Below are 19594 nucleotides of genomic sequence, written 5' to 3' on the forward strand. Positions count from 1 at the left end.
ACACAATCCTTTTCTCTATGGCTTAAAACAGGGGTCAGCAAACTTTTTCAGCAGGGGGCCGGTCCACTGTCCCTCAGACCTTGTGGGGGGCCAGACTATATTTTTTTTTGGGGGGGGGAAAGAATGAATTCCTATGCCCCACAAATAACCCAGAGATGCATTTTAAATAAAAGCACACATTCTACTCATGTAAAAACACGCTGATTCCCAGACCATCAGCAGGCCGGATTGAGAAGGTGATTGGGCTGGATCCGGCCCCTGGGCCTCAGTTTGCCTACCCATGGCTTAAAAGGTGCAAATATTTCATGCTCTAAATGCTCACCCATGTAGGAACAACTCTGGATTCATTCTGTGCAAGTCGGCTAATTAGAATCCATCTCAAATGAACTTTTCATAATCAAGACACATATCAAAGCAGTAAGAATTTTAATGAAATTAAAAGAACAACAACACACCAAACACTGAAATTGAACAGAAGGCAGGGAAGCCCTTGCCTTAAGCATGTTTAAAACCAGCCCATGACGTTTTGCTACCAGAATGGTCTTTCAGATTTTCTGCTGCCTCCAGGAATAAGGAAGAGTTGAAATAAAGGTTAATTGGTTTTTAAGGGTTTTTCAAATTAATTTTGTTGTAATTTAATTGGAGCAACATGAAGTGGAGATTTGTTTTACAATGATCAGCTAATTTTAGACAAGGGTCAGTGACAAAATAATGGACTCTACTGGAGTGTGGACTCTGCCACTGCAGGGGAGCCCAGTGAGAGGAGGAAAGGCCAGGATTAGCCAGGAGGTGAGGGACAAGGCAGTGAGCTAATGCTACAACTAGGCAGAATGAGGCGGTTATCTCAGGTGGCAGATTTTAGGCAACATTAAGCAATAGCATTAAAACAAAAAAATCATTTGACTCTCACATCCAGCCACACAATATCCTGGTTGTTCCATTGTGATTTTGCTCTATTGAAGCTGCACAGAGCTAGGATCAGACACTGGGCAACCACCCCAGATAATAAAGGGTCTGGAAACCAAGCCTCATGAGGAACGGTTGAGGGAGTTGGGTATGTTTAGCCTGGAGAAGAGAAGACTGAGAGGTGATATGACAGCTATCTTCACATAGCTGAAGGGCTGTCACATGGAAGATGGAGTTAGTTTGCTTTCTGCTGCTTCACAGGATAAGACCTGTGCAGGGTAAGACCAGTTGGATTCAAATTAGAAGAAAGGAGATTCTGACTAACCTTTAGGAAGAATGTTCTGACAGTAAGAGCTGTTTCAGAGTGGAACAAACTAGCTTCAAGGGTATTGGACTTTCCTTCTGAAATATACTTGGAGTTGCGTAGTGATTTCATGCTCTTTATTGCAGCTCATCAAAACAGTAAATGAATCCCCCCGCCCCCGAAACCATTGGCTTTATATACATTATTTACACAATAGGTCCCGTGTGATTGGCTGATTCTGCTTCCCTCATGGAGCCTGACTGGCCTGCTCCTGCAGGCCAATCGGTTGTTGCATTCTAGGACCCTTTTGTTGTTGTTTAGTCGTTTAGTCGTGTCCGACTCCTCGTGACCCCATGGACCAGAGCACGCCAGGCACTCCTGTCTTCCACTGCCTCTCGCAGTTTGGTCAAACTCATGCTGGTAGCTTTGAGAACACTATCCAACCATCTCGTCCTCTGTCGCCCCCTTCTCCTTGTGCCCTCCATCTTTCCCAACATCAGGGTCTTTTCCAAGTAGTCTTCTCTTCTCATGAGGTGGCCAAAGTATTGGAGCCTCAGCTTCATGATCTGTCCTTCCAGTGAGCACTCAGGGCTGATTTCCTTAAGAATGGATGCGTTTGATCTTCTTGCAGTCCATTGGACTCTCAAGAGTCTCCTCCAGCACCATAATTCAAAAGCATCAATTCTTCGGCAATCAGCCTTCTTTATGGTCCAGCTCTCACTTTCATACATCACTACTGGGAAAATCATAGCTTTTACTATACAGACCTTTGTTGGCAAGGTGATGTCTCTACTTTTTAAGATGCTGTCTAGGTTTGTCATTGCTTTTCTCCCAAGAAGCAGGCGTCTTTTAATTTCGTGGCTGCTGTCACCATCTAGGATCCTACCTGCCTATTATTCTAGGATCCAAGCTTAGAACACAACACCTTCATTGGAGGTTTTTGAACAGAGATTGGATGGGTATCTATCAGGGCTTCTTTAGCTGTGATTCCTGCATTTCAGAGACTTAGACTAGATGAGCCTTTGGGTTCCTTTGAACTCTACAGTTCTATAATTTTGTGATCTCATCATCCCCTGCAGGTCCCAGCAAGGAGGCAATTTTCTGTTTCAAGTCTATTTGTGTCTTCAAAAGCTGGCAGAATGCAACTGATGCAGTATTAGTGTAATATAATAAATTGATCAGGCTCCTATCATAAGTCTTCATGCCACATTTTGCACCAATTGGAGTTTCTGGTCACTTTTCAAAATCAGTCCCATGAACAACGCATTACATTAGTCCAATCTGGAAGTGACTGGAGCATGTGCAACTGGCAATTTCCTTGTTGCAAAAATGTAGCATCACTGATTATATATGTTACAAAATCTTCTGTCTAAACAGGCTCTTGGAATTATCTAAAATCTCAAGAGAGTACAGTATAAGTTTTATATTGAAAGGAACTTGTTTAAGGTGATTAAATTATTTTCCAGGCCATGTTGATACTTAATCATGTTGTACCAGGCAAACTGAGGCTATAGGTCATAAATTGCACATAATAGACATATTATTCAGCCTGCTCTTGCATAAAATCATTGAAACTAGAGAACTCAGAAGTTCTAAGTTTTACAAAGTTAAGAGATGACTTAACTTCCGAAATTTCCCACGCAGCACTACTGTCTTCTGAATTTCTTTAGCTGGCATTGGGTCTCTGGCAGCCCATTTAGCTGTGATATGATGTCTGCAGTTTAAAATCCACCATTAAAGTATAATTCACAGATTGTATTATTATCAATTCTGAATGATTTTGTCGCAACCTACTGAATCCCTTTGGGCTATTTGCCAAGGCAGGCTCAGACATACGCACACTAATTTTCCTCCTTTCAAAACACACAGCGAAAATTACCAGAAAGCTGCGCTTACTACTGCTATTAGAAATTATCCTAATACAAATGCCATTGAACAAGTAAATGAATTTCTAGTCCCCACTGGATCATATATAATGGCAACTTTTAGATGAAATATTATTAGCGGAAGGGCTTATCTAATTTGGCAAAAGTCTTTTGTCCCATATATTATAGTCATGTCTCTGACGTAGACATGGAAGAAAGCTTTTCACGCTATACCTGGTTTCCTACATCTTTGTCCTTAAATGTGTCAATACAGAATGAACCAATCTGGAATGGGTGCTTTCCCCCCCAAACGGAGATGTTCTATAATTTGACTTGGTGAATCATATTTATTAAGAAGAGGAGCAGTACTAGGGGCTCTCAAGCAACCTTAAGAATTGATTCTTTGTCAAACTCTGCTTTTCGTAAGAGGAAACCACTTATAAGCCACTTGTTCTTTGATTCCCTTGCTGGACAGCTGGGATTCAGTTTACAACTTTACCATGTTACAGTATCAGCTCAACATGGAGGCCCGCTTGTCTTTGGAAAGGAGGAAGCAATGTATTTTCCTCCTTTGGGTACTGGCTGGGATAAAGAACACAGGCATGGAGAAGATTTAATACTAGTCAGAGCATGTGTGGCAATATGACTTAGCCAGTCTAACCCAGGGGCAGGAAGCCTCAGGCTCAGGGGCGAAATGTGGCTCTCCAGGTCCCTTTGTGTGGCTCTCCCTAGCCACACCCTCTTTCCCGAGGCCACGCCCCTTACCAGCCCTTGATTTACATCCTGCCTTAGTATTGCTTGGTTGGAATGTGTCCTTGAACTCTAATAATGACTCTTGCTGGAGGATAGAGAGAGGTGTGTGTTGCATTAAGAAACCAGCCTAATGTACTACAAAGCTAAAAAATATATATTCATTGTTTTGCCCAGTTTTGTCTCTGACCCTCCACACTAGTGATATGTGAACCTGAGAACGTTGCCCAGAAGGGAATGGGACCCACAGGCTGTATGTTTCTCCACCCTTCTGGTCTATCCCTATCTTTCTCCAGAATCTGTGTTTTATGGCCATTTGGTCACCATAGAGACATTTTTCATAACAACTTTTTCATGGCAAATGTAAAGTTTGCCCTCTGGGAGAAGGGCTACATGCCCCGGGTATGAACCCTGGGATCTCCTGGAACAACTCCTAGGCAACAGCTGCCAGTCAGTTTAGATAATACTGAGCTAATGGTCTAATCTGATATAAGGCGGGTTCCTGTGTTTCCATGGTAACTCAATACTTGAATAAAAAGCATCATGCCTGGGAATGATGGGAGATAATATGAAAGTTCTATCAGTGGTGTCGGTCCCATTATGGATCCTTCAGACTCAGGCCAAATGATGCTGCGGTCATTTAGTATCTCCCACAGCTGGCAGTAAGAGGCGTTTGTGGTGTTCATTCTATATTGGGAGCATCACAGTTTGAAACTGTCGCTGTCAGAATAAGAGAAAGATGGCGTGAGAATATGGCTGGGTTTGTTCAAAAGCACATTGTCTCCACGAGAGAAACAGAAGGGGCTGTTTGCTTGAAATGTTTTGCAACATGTCGAGAAAGGAACAGAATATATTCTATAGAAATAGAAACTTGGCAATCAGGTTTTGAGGTAATTATTAGAATGACAAATTGCCCATTTCCCCCTCCTCTCTCTTTCTAGGTGGGTGAAAAGTGTTCTGCTACTTCATCCATGCAGTCAGTGGATACTTCAGTTCTTGGTACGGATAGTGTCTCCCAGTATGCCTGTCAAAGGAGGACAACTTTAAATAATTACAACAAAAAATTCACGGTAATATACATAATAACTTTCTTCTCAGAATAGAGGGTCACACTAAACCACAGGCACCTTGAGGAACTAGCTACAGACTCAAAATACATTGTTCCTATAGTAATATCTATGCAAACGTCCACCTTGTGTAGCGTCCATTCCGGCAAACATCTGCAAGCAAACCTGGAAGTATCAGAATGACTCACGCATGCACAGAAGCACAACCGCTCCGTGCATGTGCGCAGACGTGGCGCTTTGCCCCGTATCCTTTTCGGCTAGTGACCGGGGCTCCGGAATGGATCCCGGTTGCAAAACAAGGCATCACTGTATAGCTGCCCAGGAAGCAGCAACACCTAAGTCGGAGGATGAACAACCATCCTAGCCATATTTATTAAGAAGCCTATCTTGCTTACTTTTATGGGAACTATTTCTAAATATGCACAGAGCTTTGGCACAATTCTAGTTAATGAATACATTTTTTAAAAAAAGCTAATCAATAAACCGTGTTTTTTTTTTAAGCACTTGTTCCTTTAGAATGGCTTCTTGATCTCACACAACCTTGCTGTGGTGTCATGAAGCACTCCTGGTGGTTGTGCGTGGGTAGGGTTTTTCTCAATCGATCAAGAGCTGCACAATCAACTTTCCCCCACATGGCTATTTAGTTCACACACAATTCCCAGCAACATGGGATCATGTCGTGGAGAAGTAATGTAATGTTTCTTGGTTTTTTAAAAAATTGTTTTTGTAATTATTGCGAACTGCTATGAGCCCAACATTTGTTGTTGGAAAAGCGGAATAGAAATATCAAATCAAATCAAGTAATTCCTATGCTGCTCAGTGTTTGTATTTGTTTGTACAGTGGTACCTCGGGTTACATACACTTCAGGTTACAGACTCCGTTAACCCAGAAATATTACCTCGGGTTAAGAACTTTGCTTCAGGATGAGAACAGAAATCGTGCTCCGGCGGCAGCGGGAGGCCCCATTAGCTAAAGTGGTGTTAAGAACAGTTTCAGGTTAAGAACGGACCTCCGGAACGAATTAAGTACTTAACCTGAGGTACCACTGTATGTGTGAATGAGTGAGAGAGACAGAGAGAGAAAATGACTTGTAAACTGCTTCAAGAATTGCTGCAGCAACTTAATTTATGCTTCCTGATAGACACAATAAAAATGACTGTCATGTGGTTATATAACCATAGAGTTGGAGAGGACCTTGTAGTCCAATCCTCTGTTTGATGTAGGAAACCTCGAGTTAGAGGCATACCATCCCCAGTAGATGGTTGTCAGGCACCTGCTTAAAGGCCTCCAGTACAAGAGAGACCACCAACCACCTAGTGTCTAGTTCTATTGTCATTTTCTCCTTAATGGGTTGGGACAGATGGTAGCTTGTGATTATTTCAATGTGTGCCTCACTGGCATTTTCAACCTACATTTTCTGTCCCACCACTGCTATTACCAATTAACCTTTTCAGACTAGAGCTTTCCTGCCACATGGGAATAAAAAATGGTTCTGTTTTGTGATTGGCAAACACCGAAACAAGCGCATGCCTCATTTCAGTGCGTGGTTAGTTGCAATGTGGTTCTGGTCAGTGAGCTCAGCTTAGTTAAGCAAACCATTCTCTCTCAGCCAAACCTCCCCCCCCCCCAATTTGTAACATTTGTTGCTGTTGTTAATTACTCTTGGCCTACTTTATAGGGTTGGAAACATTACTGAGGACTGTGTAACCTTTTGAGAACTTGTGAAAAATGCCATGTAAATGTCCTTTTCTAAGGAATCTTTCCCCACGGTATCAATAGCTGGGAAATGGGCTTTCAGATAGTAAAGTTTTTCTGCTCTTTCTGTAATATGTCAAGTGAGTATGAGCATCCTCTGTTAGGCCCTGAGGATTCTAATCATTCTACCAAAATGAGGAACAGATTGGCTATGATGGGCTACAGACTGCAACTGACTCCAGCTGAATGTTGAATTTCATTTTCCTGAGCCACTCAAAATTCAGAGCCTGTTCTAGCTGCTGTGTTGTCCTCCTTAGTTATGAATTTTCCTCTGCAATCATTGGCTGAATATTACCCCCACAATATTATTTCAGATATGCCTAAACATAAAGATTTATTGCTTTGTTTTGGCTTTTTAAAAGTTAAGCTCTTTTGTCATTTCCCCCCTACCTCGTTAAACTGACAGCTCAAAACAAGGGCATTTATTATATAGTTTTTGTGCCTGCTTCATGCCGCATCTGAACTCGCTTGCAGAATCTCCATCTCTCTCATGTCCCTCATTAAAGTAACAGCCATGGCACTTTTTGTGTTTTCCACAAGTAATACTAAGTCAAGGTGGTCTGCCTAGGGACGATGGGAGCCGTAGTCCAAAATATTGGGAGGGCACTGGGTTGGGGAAGCCTGCTGTAGCATAATTTGGAACCATTTATGAGGCCTACTTTGTATGAAGGCAAGCAACTGCTTATAGATATACAGTGGTACCTTGGTTTAAGAACAGCTTAGTTTATGAACAACTTGGATTAAGAACGCTGCAAACCCAGAAGTAGGTGATTTGGTTTGTGAACTTTGCCTTGGAATCAGAACATGTTTCGCTTCCTGTTGAGTGTGTTTCATTTGTAAATGGAGTTCCCCACTGCTATGGGAAAACACACCTTGGTTTAAGAAAGCTTTGGTTTAAGAATGGACTTCTGGAATGGATTAAGTTCGTAAACCAAGGTACCACTGTATAGGTATTTCCAATGAATTCCAGAGGTCTGCTCAGCAGTTAGTTAAGTGGTAATGTGAATAAATGTGAGTAGAAAGTCTGTGGAGGTGAGGAATCACAACCTTCTTGGGAAAGACATAACCCGCCACGAGCCATGCTGAGCTTCTTGACTAGGCTTGCCACCTGCCCCTAGATAAATGTGATTGTCCGTTTTTAAAGAGAAAGTGTCCTGTGTCCTGTTTGGATGCATTTTTTCATGTTTTCAAGCTCCTCCTCCTCCTCCTCAAAACTGTGTGGGCAGAGAGTGGGTCAGACTTGCAGAACAAGAAAGGGGGTATGCATGGCTTTGGTGGAGAGCAGGTGGAAAGAGTTTTTGTGTGCTTGAAGACAGAGACTCAGAGTCAGAGAGCTAGAGAGAGTAAGGGCTTGCTTTGAAGTCATTTCTGCACCAGTCATTTTTAGCTCCCCAATTACCACCCTGACCTGTCCTGTATTTTGCCCAACCAAAGGTGGCAACCCTGCTCTCGACTCAAGTGTCAGACTGGGGAGGTGGCAGAATGAGCGCCCCCCCTGCTGTTCTGCCCAAGCTCCTCTTGTGCCGCCTGAGTCCCCGCTGATCTGCATGTAAGTTCAGGACCAGTAAATTAGGGCAGACCGCTTTAAAATGCTGCTGCTGCATAGCAAGCTTCATGTCCAAGCAAGGGCCTCTGATGGGGACCTAAATGTCCAAGTGGGCAAAAGTGGAGGCAGGTTATACTTCAAGCCCCCTGGCACCAAGGCTGGACATGATTTAAAGGACAAGACCAACACTTGGAACTGGGCCCAGAAATAGGCTGGGAGCTGTTCCAACCAGTGAAGGGCTGACATGATATGCTCATAGCAGCTGTTCCCTAGGAGAGAACAACGTAACTGTATTGAACTCCTTGGAGAAAATGTAGTGTATAAATGTAATAATAATTTGTCTTGGTGACTTGCACGTTGCGTAGGCCTCATGTTCTATGTTTTACTTTTCCTGCCTTGTTTGTTGCCCTCTGCAGTAAAGAGGCATTAAATTCCTCCATTGAGAATAGGCCTAATCCTTGTCTTATAAATGTTGGTGTCAAATAAAATATTATATATTTACTCCATCAATAATAGGTCATATGGTTAGTCGGCATCCAGTGGCTACTGGGAATGCTCAGTCTTCATCCGTCTTTCGCCTCCCCCTTTTGGGTTCTCCCCACCTTTTTTTGGTACTTTGGGGTTCTTCCAAGCATGCTGATATCTCCCTCTTGTGTGTAGATGTTGCTGCTTTGGCTACACAAGCAGCACTGTCCATGACAGGACATGGTAGTGGAAGTGACCCATAATGAACAACAACATTGCAAAACAAGATGATGCCTCTGAGGGGAGGGTATGCCCAGTCAGTCCATTGCAGATGTACATGCATATAATTTTGATGTTTTTCTTCTTATTTCAAAATATAGTCCAGCTGGCTCTCAAATCCATCACTCTAAAGGTCAGTAAAATTAAACTCTGAAAGGCTGAACAGTGGCAGTTTTAAACAATTGATGACTACACCCCAGTGGGTCATTTTGTAGCACCTCAATAAATCAGATGTGTAGGTTTTTTTTTAATTTTAAAAAAAGTTTGTGTGATACTTTTTACTGTTATTTTTACTTATTATGTTCTCTTCACTTGAAAGCAGCTCATTGCAAGTAATAAAACTGCATTCTGAAGCATATTTTATTGGTTTGGGATCTCCTGAGCTTCCACTATTCTGAAAAGCTGTGAAGGGGGGAGAGGTCTCTTTCATGGTAGATATAAGCCCTTCACTTTGCAAATATCTTCACTTGCGGTTAAAGTTTCTTAGGTGGACAGATAGTCATTTGCATCATCTGCTAGTGCTACAGCCATCATTGTGATGTCAGATGGTTTTCCCTGTGAACTACAGGGGCTTTGGGAACATCCTTCAGCAGCTATGTTTACAAAGGTCTTTCAGATGTGCCCCCCAGGTTTCTCCTCCAAATGGGGGAAATATGTGGGGTGGGGGATTGAAGCTGTACTCCCCCCTGGGTGGATGGGAACATACCTTTCTCAATCAAAGGAATAACCAGGAGATTTCAGCTCCCAGTTGTTCCTTTGAAGCCGTTAGGTGGGCACGGCTTCCTGAAAACGGCGTGAGCCAAATGAGGAGGTCTGGAGGACCATCTTTGGTCTGTGAGCTAGTGGTTCCTCAGTCCTGGCTTAGTGTGCCATGGCAGAGAGCAAGGCCAGAAACGGGCCTTTTTCCTTCTCAGGAGATTAGATATTCTATATCAGAACAACCAATCAGTGCAGGATAACAGATGCTAAGGCTTGGTCAGTTGTTGACAGATCAACAGATCAACTCGAGGGCAATATAAGAATTAGCACAATGCCCACTTGTTGTGATCCCCTCCCACCTGCATGTTAATTCTACATATGTAATAGCATCTACATTAACATTATAAATTGATTTTGCACTTCCATGAAACTCTGGGAGCTGTAGTTCTAGGAGGGAGTCTAGGGATCTCAACAGATTAATTCTTACCATCTTTGCATGCTATGGTTTCCATGATTTTTTTTGCAGTGCAGGAGAGACCTTAACGAGTTAAATAGGTGCAAAACTGCAATAGGTTTGCACAGTAGATATACCTTGAAATGACTGTAAATTGCAGTGGGACCACTTAACATCTTGTGGTGAAGAACAATGCAAGAACAGCATTTACTGGGAGGATTTTCATAGCAATAGTTTTATATTTAAACTTCTGTCCCGCAGCGTTTTTATCTGGGGCCTGTGCTTTGACTGTAATTCATACATTCAGAAAAAAGATGTCCTGAAAGATTATTTTCTGTGCAAATACGGAGCTGCGATGAGGCAGCAGTATAATTTACTTATACAAGCTGTGGGCAACCAACCATTAAATGACGCATTGTCTCTGGCTGAATGCCACATAGCCTGCAAATTAGGTCCAAACTGTCTTGAATTATGTGCTGGTGATAGCATCTTGTTATAACCACTTTATTTTAAGATATAAATATATTGCCTTTTCTTTCCCTTTGTAACTTGGCAATAGCTTTTTTCTTGCTGTTGCTATTTTTGGCTTTTAATGTTAGCACCGCAGTCTGTGTTGGTCTTTGATAAAGACAGGGATTTTTCACTTAGAAGTGACCCGTGGGACTCTCAAACCCCATTTTTGAGCTCTCTTGTAGAATAGCGGTTGCTTTGTAAAGGCAATTAAATGTGCCATTTTCCATACTCTCAAGTCAAGCAAGAAAACAGGTGTTTTGCTAACACCACAGCCACTCTCATGTAATGAGGCTGAAGAAATCTTCTTTTCTTACAAGTCGTGGTTTTCAGCGTCTACTTCTAGGGATAAAGCTTGTGCTACGTTACATCCTAAATCATAATTGTCAGGTGATGCCCAGGGCTGCAACATTTCCACACTCCTCCACACTGTGGTGTGGACCAGGGCAGAGTGGCCACAAGCTCTAATGCTTTGGATAATAAAAAATGTAGGCCAAGGGACCTCATCAGCCAACCTGACAACCAGATGGAATAAAGAGGCCAGGGCTGCAGATGCGGCTACAGGCCATTTTGGATGGCCCAAGGAGAAACTGAGCAGTGGACTGAGAAAGAAAGCAGATATTAATATTGCACAGTTTGAAGTGACTGGAAGCGTAAGAACTGACTCCTATGGGAAGAAATCATGGTCCAGACCCATAAAAATACTATTCAGCGCTCTTTGAAAACAGAACATAATCATCAAAGATACAACCCAAATATCCAGACAATTTCATGTGCTGTCCAGCACAGGACCAGTATCTTAGAAACAAAAGATAGCTCCCCAAATCAAACTGTATCTCTCCTCCCCATTCCAGCCTGCCTTAGTCTGCCATGGCTATGCATGGGCTGGGCCTCCACAGTGGCAGTCTCTCTTCCTCCTCGCCTGCTCTCCAGAAACTGCTACGAGCTGCCCAAGGGAGGAGGTCAGATGATTGCTCTCAGCCGCCGCCTCTCAGGACAAGTGCCAGCTCCTCCTATGCATGGGCTGGGCCTCCACAGTGGCAGTCTCTCTTCCTCCTCGCCTGCTCTCCAGAAACTGCTACGAGCTGCCCAAGGGAGGAGGTCAGATGATCGCTCTCAGCCGCCGCCTCTCAGGACAAGTGCCAGCTCCTCCTCCTCCCTGAGCTCGGTGGCGGTGGCACTGCCGGGGTGTGTGTGGAAATGCACATTCTGAGAACAGATAAGAAGCTGGGGTGGCTTTCATAATTCTGGGACTGTTCCTGAAAAATAAGGGACGCAGGTGGCACTGTGGGTTAAATCACAGAGCCTAGGACCTGCTGCTCAGAATGTTGGCGGTTCGAATCCCCGCAACAGGGTGAGCTCCCATTGCTCAGTCCCTGCTCCTGCCAACCTAGCAGTTCGAAAGCACATCAAAGTGCAAGCAGATAAATAGGTACCGCTCCGGCGGAAAGGTAAACAGCGTTTCTGTGTGCTGCTCTGGTTTGCCAGAAGCAGCTTAGTCATGCTGGCCACATGACCCGGAAGCTGTACGCCGGCTCCCTCGGCCAATAAAGCGAGATGAGCGCCGCAACCCCAGAGTCGGCCATGACTGGACCTAATGCTCAGGGGTCCCTTTACCTTTACCTGGAAAATAGGGGCACTTGGAGGGTGTGCGATGGGAGTTGTGGTCCAGCAATGTCTGGAGGGCAAAGGTTGCCCAGACCTGTTGTAGACAGATGTGCATGTCTCATACATGTGTGCAAGGTGGGTGGGTTTTGAGCAGACCCACCCCCCACTTTTATGTAGCATTTTCAGATTGCTAATTGTGCCTTACCTATTACTTAAGTTTCAAAAATGAAAATGTAACTTGTAACCTGTAGGCAGTTCCACAGCAGCCCTATGTGTCTTCTTGCATGATGAAGGATTAATAAATGTCCAAGAGTGTAAAATCACATGGTAGTTTTCAACCGGAGAGTCTTTAATTTCTTTCTCTGCTTCTGTAATAAATCAGTAACATGGTCACCGGCTACCCTCTCTGAGCAAAGGATTCTTCACACATTAAAGCATCAAGACCTTGTTGCCTTCCTGTCTCTTTCCATAAGGCACAGCTCAAGCCTGCAGTGTGATTTTTATGAGCCAAAACAAACATTGTTATTCTCTCCCCAACCCTCCAAGAAGGTTGGATACCTTAGAATATTAATACTGAACTGCAATAAAATGCAGAAGGACATTTTTCTTATAGACAAATACAATTTAATTCTGAGAACAGAAAGTAGTTAAGGCTGGCACAAAGGGCGGAGCAATCCCGAGGTTCATTACAAACAGTTTTTGAATTGTACTGGCCTTGGGCCATTACTCATGAGAATAAGAAAGTGGATGTTTGACTATAGACTGAATACCAATTGCCTTACTATATCCGGTATGTGGGTGATGGGAGATTGTTCTTTTGTCCCATTAACGTAGCATTTCATTATTTTGTCCCCATCCCTAAAAAAGTCTGTTGTGTCACTGACTTTGGTAAACAAGTAAATTATTTTTAATGCAGTTTAAATCTGACAACTTGGTGACAATATCTTCTAAATAACATTTTATTTGTAGTGTAGAAAGTGTTTAGGGAAGAGAAATTCACAAACTGATGTGTTGAAACAATAAAGTAATAGATGGTCTCTGTGAACCTTAGCACTATGTAGAAGTTGCTTGCTCTGAATGTGGAAGGTCCTGTATGAGGGGCCCATTCCACTGGGAAAGTAGCCTATGAAAGAAATGATTGACAAAGTCTTGAGATCTATTTCTGCAAACTTCGATTCATTTGTGGAATGAGGTATGGTTGGTGCTGACTTTGTGGCCATTTTCTCCTCTGCAGTTAAAAAATATGCAAACGACAAGCATGCAGTTTTGTTTAGTTGTATAGTTAACACCAAAAACAGAAACTGTAATCTTCTTATGGCCAACTTCTAGAGTTGGAGACATCTGTAAAATGCTTTTATAAGAGGTGAAAACTGGATCAACTTTGCAACTAATTCAAATCTCTTGGAGGTGATGCATGGACCAGAAATATTACAGCTCTGCAGGAATCTGGGGTTCTCCTCTGTACTAGATTAATGTAAATGAACTGTTTTTCTATGTTGCTTTTAATACACAGTATGGAAGATATCCTTTTTATTAAGATGTTTGGCTATGTTGCTTTTAATACACAGTATAGAAGATATCCTTTTTATTAAGATGTTTGGCTATGTTGCTTTTTAATACACAGTGTGGAAGATATCCTTTTTATTAGGATGTTTCTGGCAGGCTAACAGACAGTAAAAATTATCGGTATCATATACTGATGTGGTATCCTACTAGGATAGAAGCCAATTAAATATTTGTTAAATCCAAACAGTTAGCAGTGCTTTCCTTCTCCCTTGATTCTGATTACATGGCAGTGAGAAGAGATAGAGGTGGTGAAGCAGATTTTTATTTTATTCTAATCCTGAGCAAATAAATCAAAACATGCCAAAATGTGTCTTACAGTGAAAAGGCAGCCCTACAATTTCTTTCAGCGTTTGCTGGCAGTGGTTTGTTTAGGGAGGAATACATATTCAAACGTTAGTCTGATTGTTTATTTAGAATGTCTTAATGAGCTCTTGGGTAGTTGGAGAAAACACAGAGTAATGAAAACATCACTGAAATGAAGGCTTTGATGACATCTTTTAGCTGACTGTCAAGAATGTTTGAGTAGACGTGGCATTTTAGTTTTCTTCTCAGTTTAAGGCAGTAACACATTTTCCCTCAAGACCTGTCCACCCACTAGCAGAAAGCAAGGAGTAGCCTACCTAAAATAGCAATGGCATTATGCTTTCTATCATTTATCTTGATAGCTTAAGCAAGTGCAACGTGACTGGGCCATTGCTTTCCCTCTCTTTCTTTTTTTCACTTAGATTGCCTTTGTTCTTTAAGGCAGCTTTAATTATTTCTTGTGCAAACCATGATGTCCTTTGCTACACCCATCATGCACTGGCATTATTTGAAAAAGTTCTGCCTCTGGATAACTCCTCTCCATGATACAGTCATACCTTGGTTTTCGAACAGCTTAGTTCTCGAATGTTTTGGCTCCCGAACACCACAAACCTGGAAGTGACTGTTCCAGTTTGTGAACTATTTTTGGAAGCCGAATGTCCGAATGGGCTTCCGATTGGCTGCAGGAAGGCAGCACTTTGGTTTCTGAATGTTTTGTTTCAATGGATGCTTGTAATGTTAAAAAATATAGAAGAAGAAGAGGAGGAGGAGGAGAGACCTCTCCACAAAGACCGAAATAATGGCTTCTACACACACACAAATCTGACAAGAGGCCCTTTTCATTTTAACGGACAGGCTATTCCCCCCCCCCCCCCGGTTGGTAATCATAATCCAAAGGGAGAATAAAATTGTCAGCAATACTTTCTGCTCTCTGTGCTCTACATGAAGTTATATTGGAAGGGGTGACGGTAATATCCTCATTTGCTCAGGAGGAAGCAATCGCTGCAAGAGCAAATAGGAAGATAATAGAGCTCGTGGAAGGTGAGTGAGTAGCAGCAACAGCAGCTGGTGAACTCATGATTTGCCAAGAGCATCTGGCAAGGTGAAGCAAGCATGAGTGTGCTTGGATGCATTTCCCAGCCATTTCTACTTGCATTGGCATCTGGAGGACTGCATCTGCTCCTTCCTTCCAGTGGCTAGTACAGACAGGGCAGGTCTTTATTACAAGTGTTTCCTCATTAAGAGGGTAATATGTGAATCATTGTAATAATGCATTCCTCAAGGAAAGACCCTACAAATGTTTGAGGTTCAATACACACCCACACAGGCAGTTTAGTTACAAACAGAGGTATTTGGGTCAAAATGTAGCAAGATCAACTTTCTTCTACCTTGACTGAAAGTGCAAAAAAGCAGAGGGAGGCAAATGAGACTTCCCAAAACATAATATGCTCTTTGAGTGAAACATCTGCCATGTTTTTATATGATGGAAGGGAAAACAGGTGTCAAATGCATAGGGGAAAGCCGATTATTTCTAAGTATGTGAAAGAGACAGAAACAAGCTTAAATAAGAGTTTTCATTTTATTTTCAAATTGTTCTGTAATCTAGTTCTTATACTGCAATTTGCAGAAGTCATATTTTACATTCAAGGTAAACGGCATGGTTTGGATGAATAGTGTATCAGAGCCAAACTAGACATGACATTTGTCATGTTGTCTGCTTTTCTACAACTCATTCTTTATTTTATGAATAGTTGGTGCCCTTGGGGCTGGTGAGTTTCCCTCCTATAGGGTGAGGGGTGCTAGTTAGGACTGTGATGGGGCAAAGAGTTAAAATAGAGGCGGCTAATCAAAGGCCCTCTAAATGTTGCTGAACTACAATTCCCATCATCCTCTGACAGAAGAACATAAGAGACTGCCCCTGAATGAACTTAATTTACATTCATCTTACCTGGCAATTATGAGAACTTCTTTTTGGTGTAGTTCAGAAATTCAGTGAACTTTGTGACACTTAAGTACTTTGTTTCAAACACTGATCATCTTAAGAGAAACTAGTATACTTAAAAAGTTTTGAAAGTCAAGGTTTTTTTTAAAGAAACACACACATTGATCTGCCACTTGAACATTTCAGTATGTTATCTAACCTTGTCAGACGTTACAGTGTGCCCTAGACATTTTTGGTTTGTGCTTTTGTTTTCTCATCAGACCTAAGATTCTTGTCATGCCTTGCCTAATATCTGACAAGCCTGGCATTATCTAGGTTATTCCCCCCCATGAAAACATAACTCGACAATTAGTGAACATAACATACATTGTTGTCAACAGACATAATGCACCGTCTTAGTCCGGTACACTTTAACAGAAAAGGATTTGACATTTGCAAACTTTCCTTGCATTTCAGTGACCCATACTGGACTCCCAAATTAGTTTGAGGTGGCAACAAGATGTTATCTTGGCAAATGCATTTCTCCAAACTCACATTTGCCAAGATAACACGTTTACTGAACTGAGACAGCACATTATATTGTCCACTGAGAACAATGGCTGCTAAAGGTCTGTGTAGAAAACAGATCTTTGGTTGAGTTTTCTTGCTTTAATTGTAAAAAAGGGGTCCAACAATCAAGATACCATTAGGCTTGTCAGATGTTATTAGATAAGATGTGACAACACTCTTAGGCCCATTGGAGTTAACACAAAACCACGGTCATGTAGTGGTAAATTTTGAAGTGAAGGTGAAGGAGCTAATAATGAAAGCCCCCCTAACCCCATAACCACAGAGTCCAAAAATGGAAACAGCTGTGTCAAGCCATTATTTATTCACTCCCTTCCCAAACAGCAATACTACAACCAATGTATTAGGATCAGAACAATGTCATTCTATGTATAGTTTCCTTGGGAGTAATTTCCACTGAACACAACAGTGCTCACATAGGTTTGACTCATAAAACACATTGAGCTTTAATGAAAGGTCTTCAGCTAGCTGAAATACAGCCTTTAACTTTTCATTAGAAAGTGCCCATCATCTTGCAAAGAAGTGTTTCTATTTAAACTGCTAGCCTGAAGTTGGAACCCTATCAAAGAAAAGGAAAGACGTACCCAGGCTGTGCTTGTTTATATTCCTCATTCCTTTCGTTGGGCACTTCCCTGGGCACCTCCAGACTATTACCATTTTGCAGGAGGTTTGTGCAGTTAGTGGATTAAAGCACTCTTTTGTCCTAGCAGAACAAGCCCACTTTAAAAAAAGAAATGGACTTTGTGTGGCTAGGAAAATGATGCGGAAATGAATTCAGCGTGAATGCTCCTTGCCATATAGCCTTCCTGTAAAACAAACCAGAATGCGTGCTTAATAAATATAAGAACTGGGAAAGCAGATCAGGACCAATGCTCAATATATAGGAGCCCCAGATCAATTTTTGCACCTACTGACTCTTCCCCCTCACCCACCATTTCCCCCCCTCAATTGTTTTGAAGAAACAAAGATGTCACACCATGACATACTTGACAAAGAGGATTTGGGCAGATTTTTCAGTATTACAGAAACTGCAACATTTCACCTTTCCTGCCTCTGGTGTTTTGGTCAAATTGGTGGTGATATGTCACCTAATGCTCTTTAGGTCAAAAAGCCACAAAGCAGTTCATGGAAAGGTCCTTTTATTAAGTGTACCTAAGAGCAAAATGTCACAGACAGTTACTAGCTTCGTTACATTTACTGCCGTCTAAGGAAGTCTGTGCATCAGCTTGCAAGTTTTAAACTTTCTGTGTATGGAATGGATGAGTGTCAGTTTTTTAACAACTCATTCTCTGCTTCTGTCCTCATTCCTTGCCCCATCAAGGATGCGTTTGAAGTACTGGCTGAAAACTATGAGTTCAGAGAAGATGAAGGGCATTGCCTTGCATTTAGGAGAGCTGCTTCTGTGTTGAAATGTCTTCCTTTTGCTGTCGTTAGAGTAAGTGATGTTGAAGGACTGCCTTGGATGGGAGAACAAGTCAAAGCAATCATAGAGGTAAGTTATAATGCTTTTAAAAACACACACAGATACATTGTCTTTTTAGTGTTTTGATGTTAGCAGAATTGTCGAATGAAGGTAGAAAACAATTAAAGAACATATATATAGGAGACTTAGTTTGGTCAGAATTGAGTATACACTTCCAGAGTTAACGCCCAGGCTTTTTAGACTTGTCTACCCATATCCTATCTGGAACCAAAGGGGGGACATTGTTTGCCAGCTATAGAATACATTGGCATTATTTTCAGCTCTCCTGACCCCACAATTTAGACTGCAGCCTTCAGGGGTGCCAACTTGGCCCTGCGACTGTGCAGCATGCATGGCCCTGGCACTGAAATTTGTGGGTGCCTGTCCCCTTCATGGGGAATTTTGTGGGTGATTGGGCACCCATGGCCCAGGGAGTTGGCATCTATGGCAGCCTTCATCTTAAAACAAAACTGCCAAGCTTTTAGAAGTTGAGGGTGGTAAGTTTGTAAACATGACCTCATCAGACTTTATTCTCCTATAAACAAACCCTATAAAAAAAACATTCTACAATAAAGATCTGTATGCATCTCATATATACAGGATATAATAGAAGATGGGGAGAGTCCTCGAGTGAATGCTGTGTTAAACAGTGAAAGCTATAGATCAATAAAAGTAAGTCTATTTTGCTCTTGTCTTTTTTTGCACATAGAATTGATCTTCTAGCTCCCCCCCCCAATGTGTTGCCTTCCTTTCCATTCAATGTGCACAATCGCTTGGTTTCAGACATGAAGGGAAATCTTATTATTTCAGTCAATGGATCAAATGAGAAAATGACTGCTTAAGTGTACATGTTCTCTCTGTTGAAACAAATGAAATAGCTTCTACAGGCAAAGGAGCATCACATGTCTATTAAAGTTCTCAATCCTGTAAGAATTACTAGATGGAAACTATAAGAAAACAAATATTAAATGTTTATATATATATATATATATATTTGCTTTCGTAGATTTTCACGGGTACAGGAATGCAGGTTTTGGTGTCCTCGGGTGTCTTCCCGTGTAAAAGTTGGGGTGTCTAGGCGACGTTTCGACGAGGTCTCACTCGTCATCTTCAGGCTGGTGCTTTCGGCTTCTTGTTACTGGAACAGAGCGGGATCTCAATGTTTGAGTTCCTATAAATATATATATATATATTTTTCAGTACAGTATTTCAATGCCACCTTTCAGGGCCAAAGTTATTCTGAGGTGACTGACATACAAAGTTAATATATAAAATACGTTACAATGAATGCTCAAAGTCTGGTGAATTTTGACATTTACACATGAATCCTGGCATCAAAGAAGAATTTTATGACTGTCCAAATTATATATGTCAACATTTGTACAACTGAGCAACATTTTGTCTCCTCACACATAGAGGTTAGTTGGATTTGGAGGAAATGGATATTAAGAGGAAACTGAGTATGATTTCCAGGTTTTTAAAAATATATATTTATAAAAATTTCAGAACAATTACACCACACTTATTTTCCTCATGTAGAAAATG

The 19594-nt window shown here is 41.8% G+C and overlaps 1 protein-coding gene across 1 annotated transcript in view; it reads left to right on the top strand.

The window, feature by feature from the left end:
* Positions 1-19594, top strand: part of DNTT (DNA nucleotidylexotransferase) — a gene marked incomplete at its 5' end in the record, with an annotated part of 100967 nt that overhangs the window by 8069 nt on the left and 73304 nt on the right. The window contains 3 exons of the mRNA XM_083738607.1: positions 4767-4895; positions 17909-18079; positions 18650-18721. Coding sequence (XP_083594733.1) covers positions 4767-4895; positions 17909-18079; positions 18650-18721 — 372 coding nt within the window. The remainder of the gene's footprint in view (positions 1-4766; positions 4896-17908; positions 18080-18649; positions 18722-19594) is intronic.

Source organism: Podarcis gaigeae (assembly GCF_964106915.1).
Source record: "Podarcis gaigeae genome assembly, chromosome: 5".
Lineage (NCBI taxonomy): Eukaryota > Metazoa > Chordata > Lepidosauria > Squamata > Lacertidae > Podarcis > Podarcis gaigeae.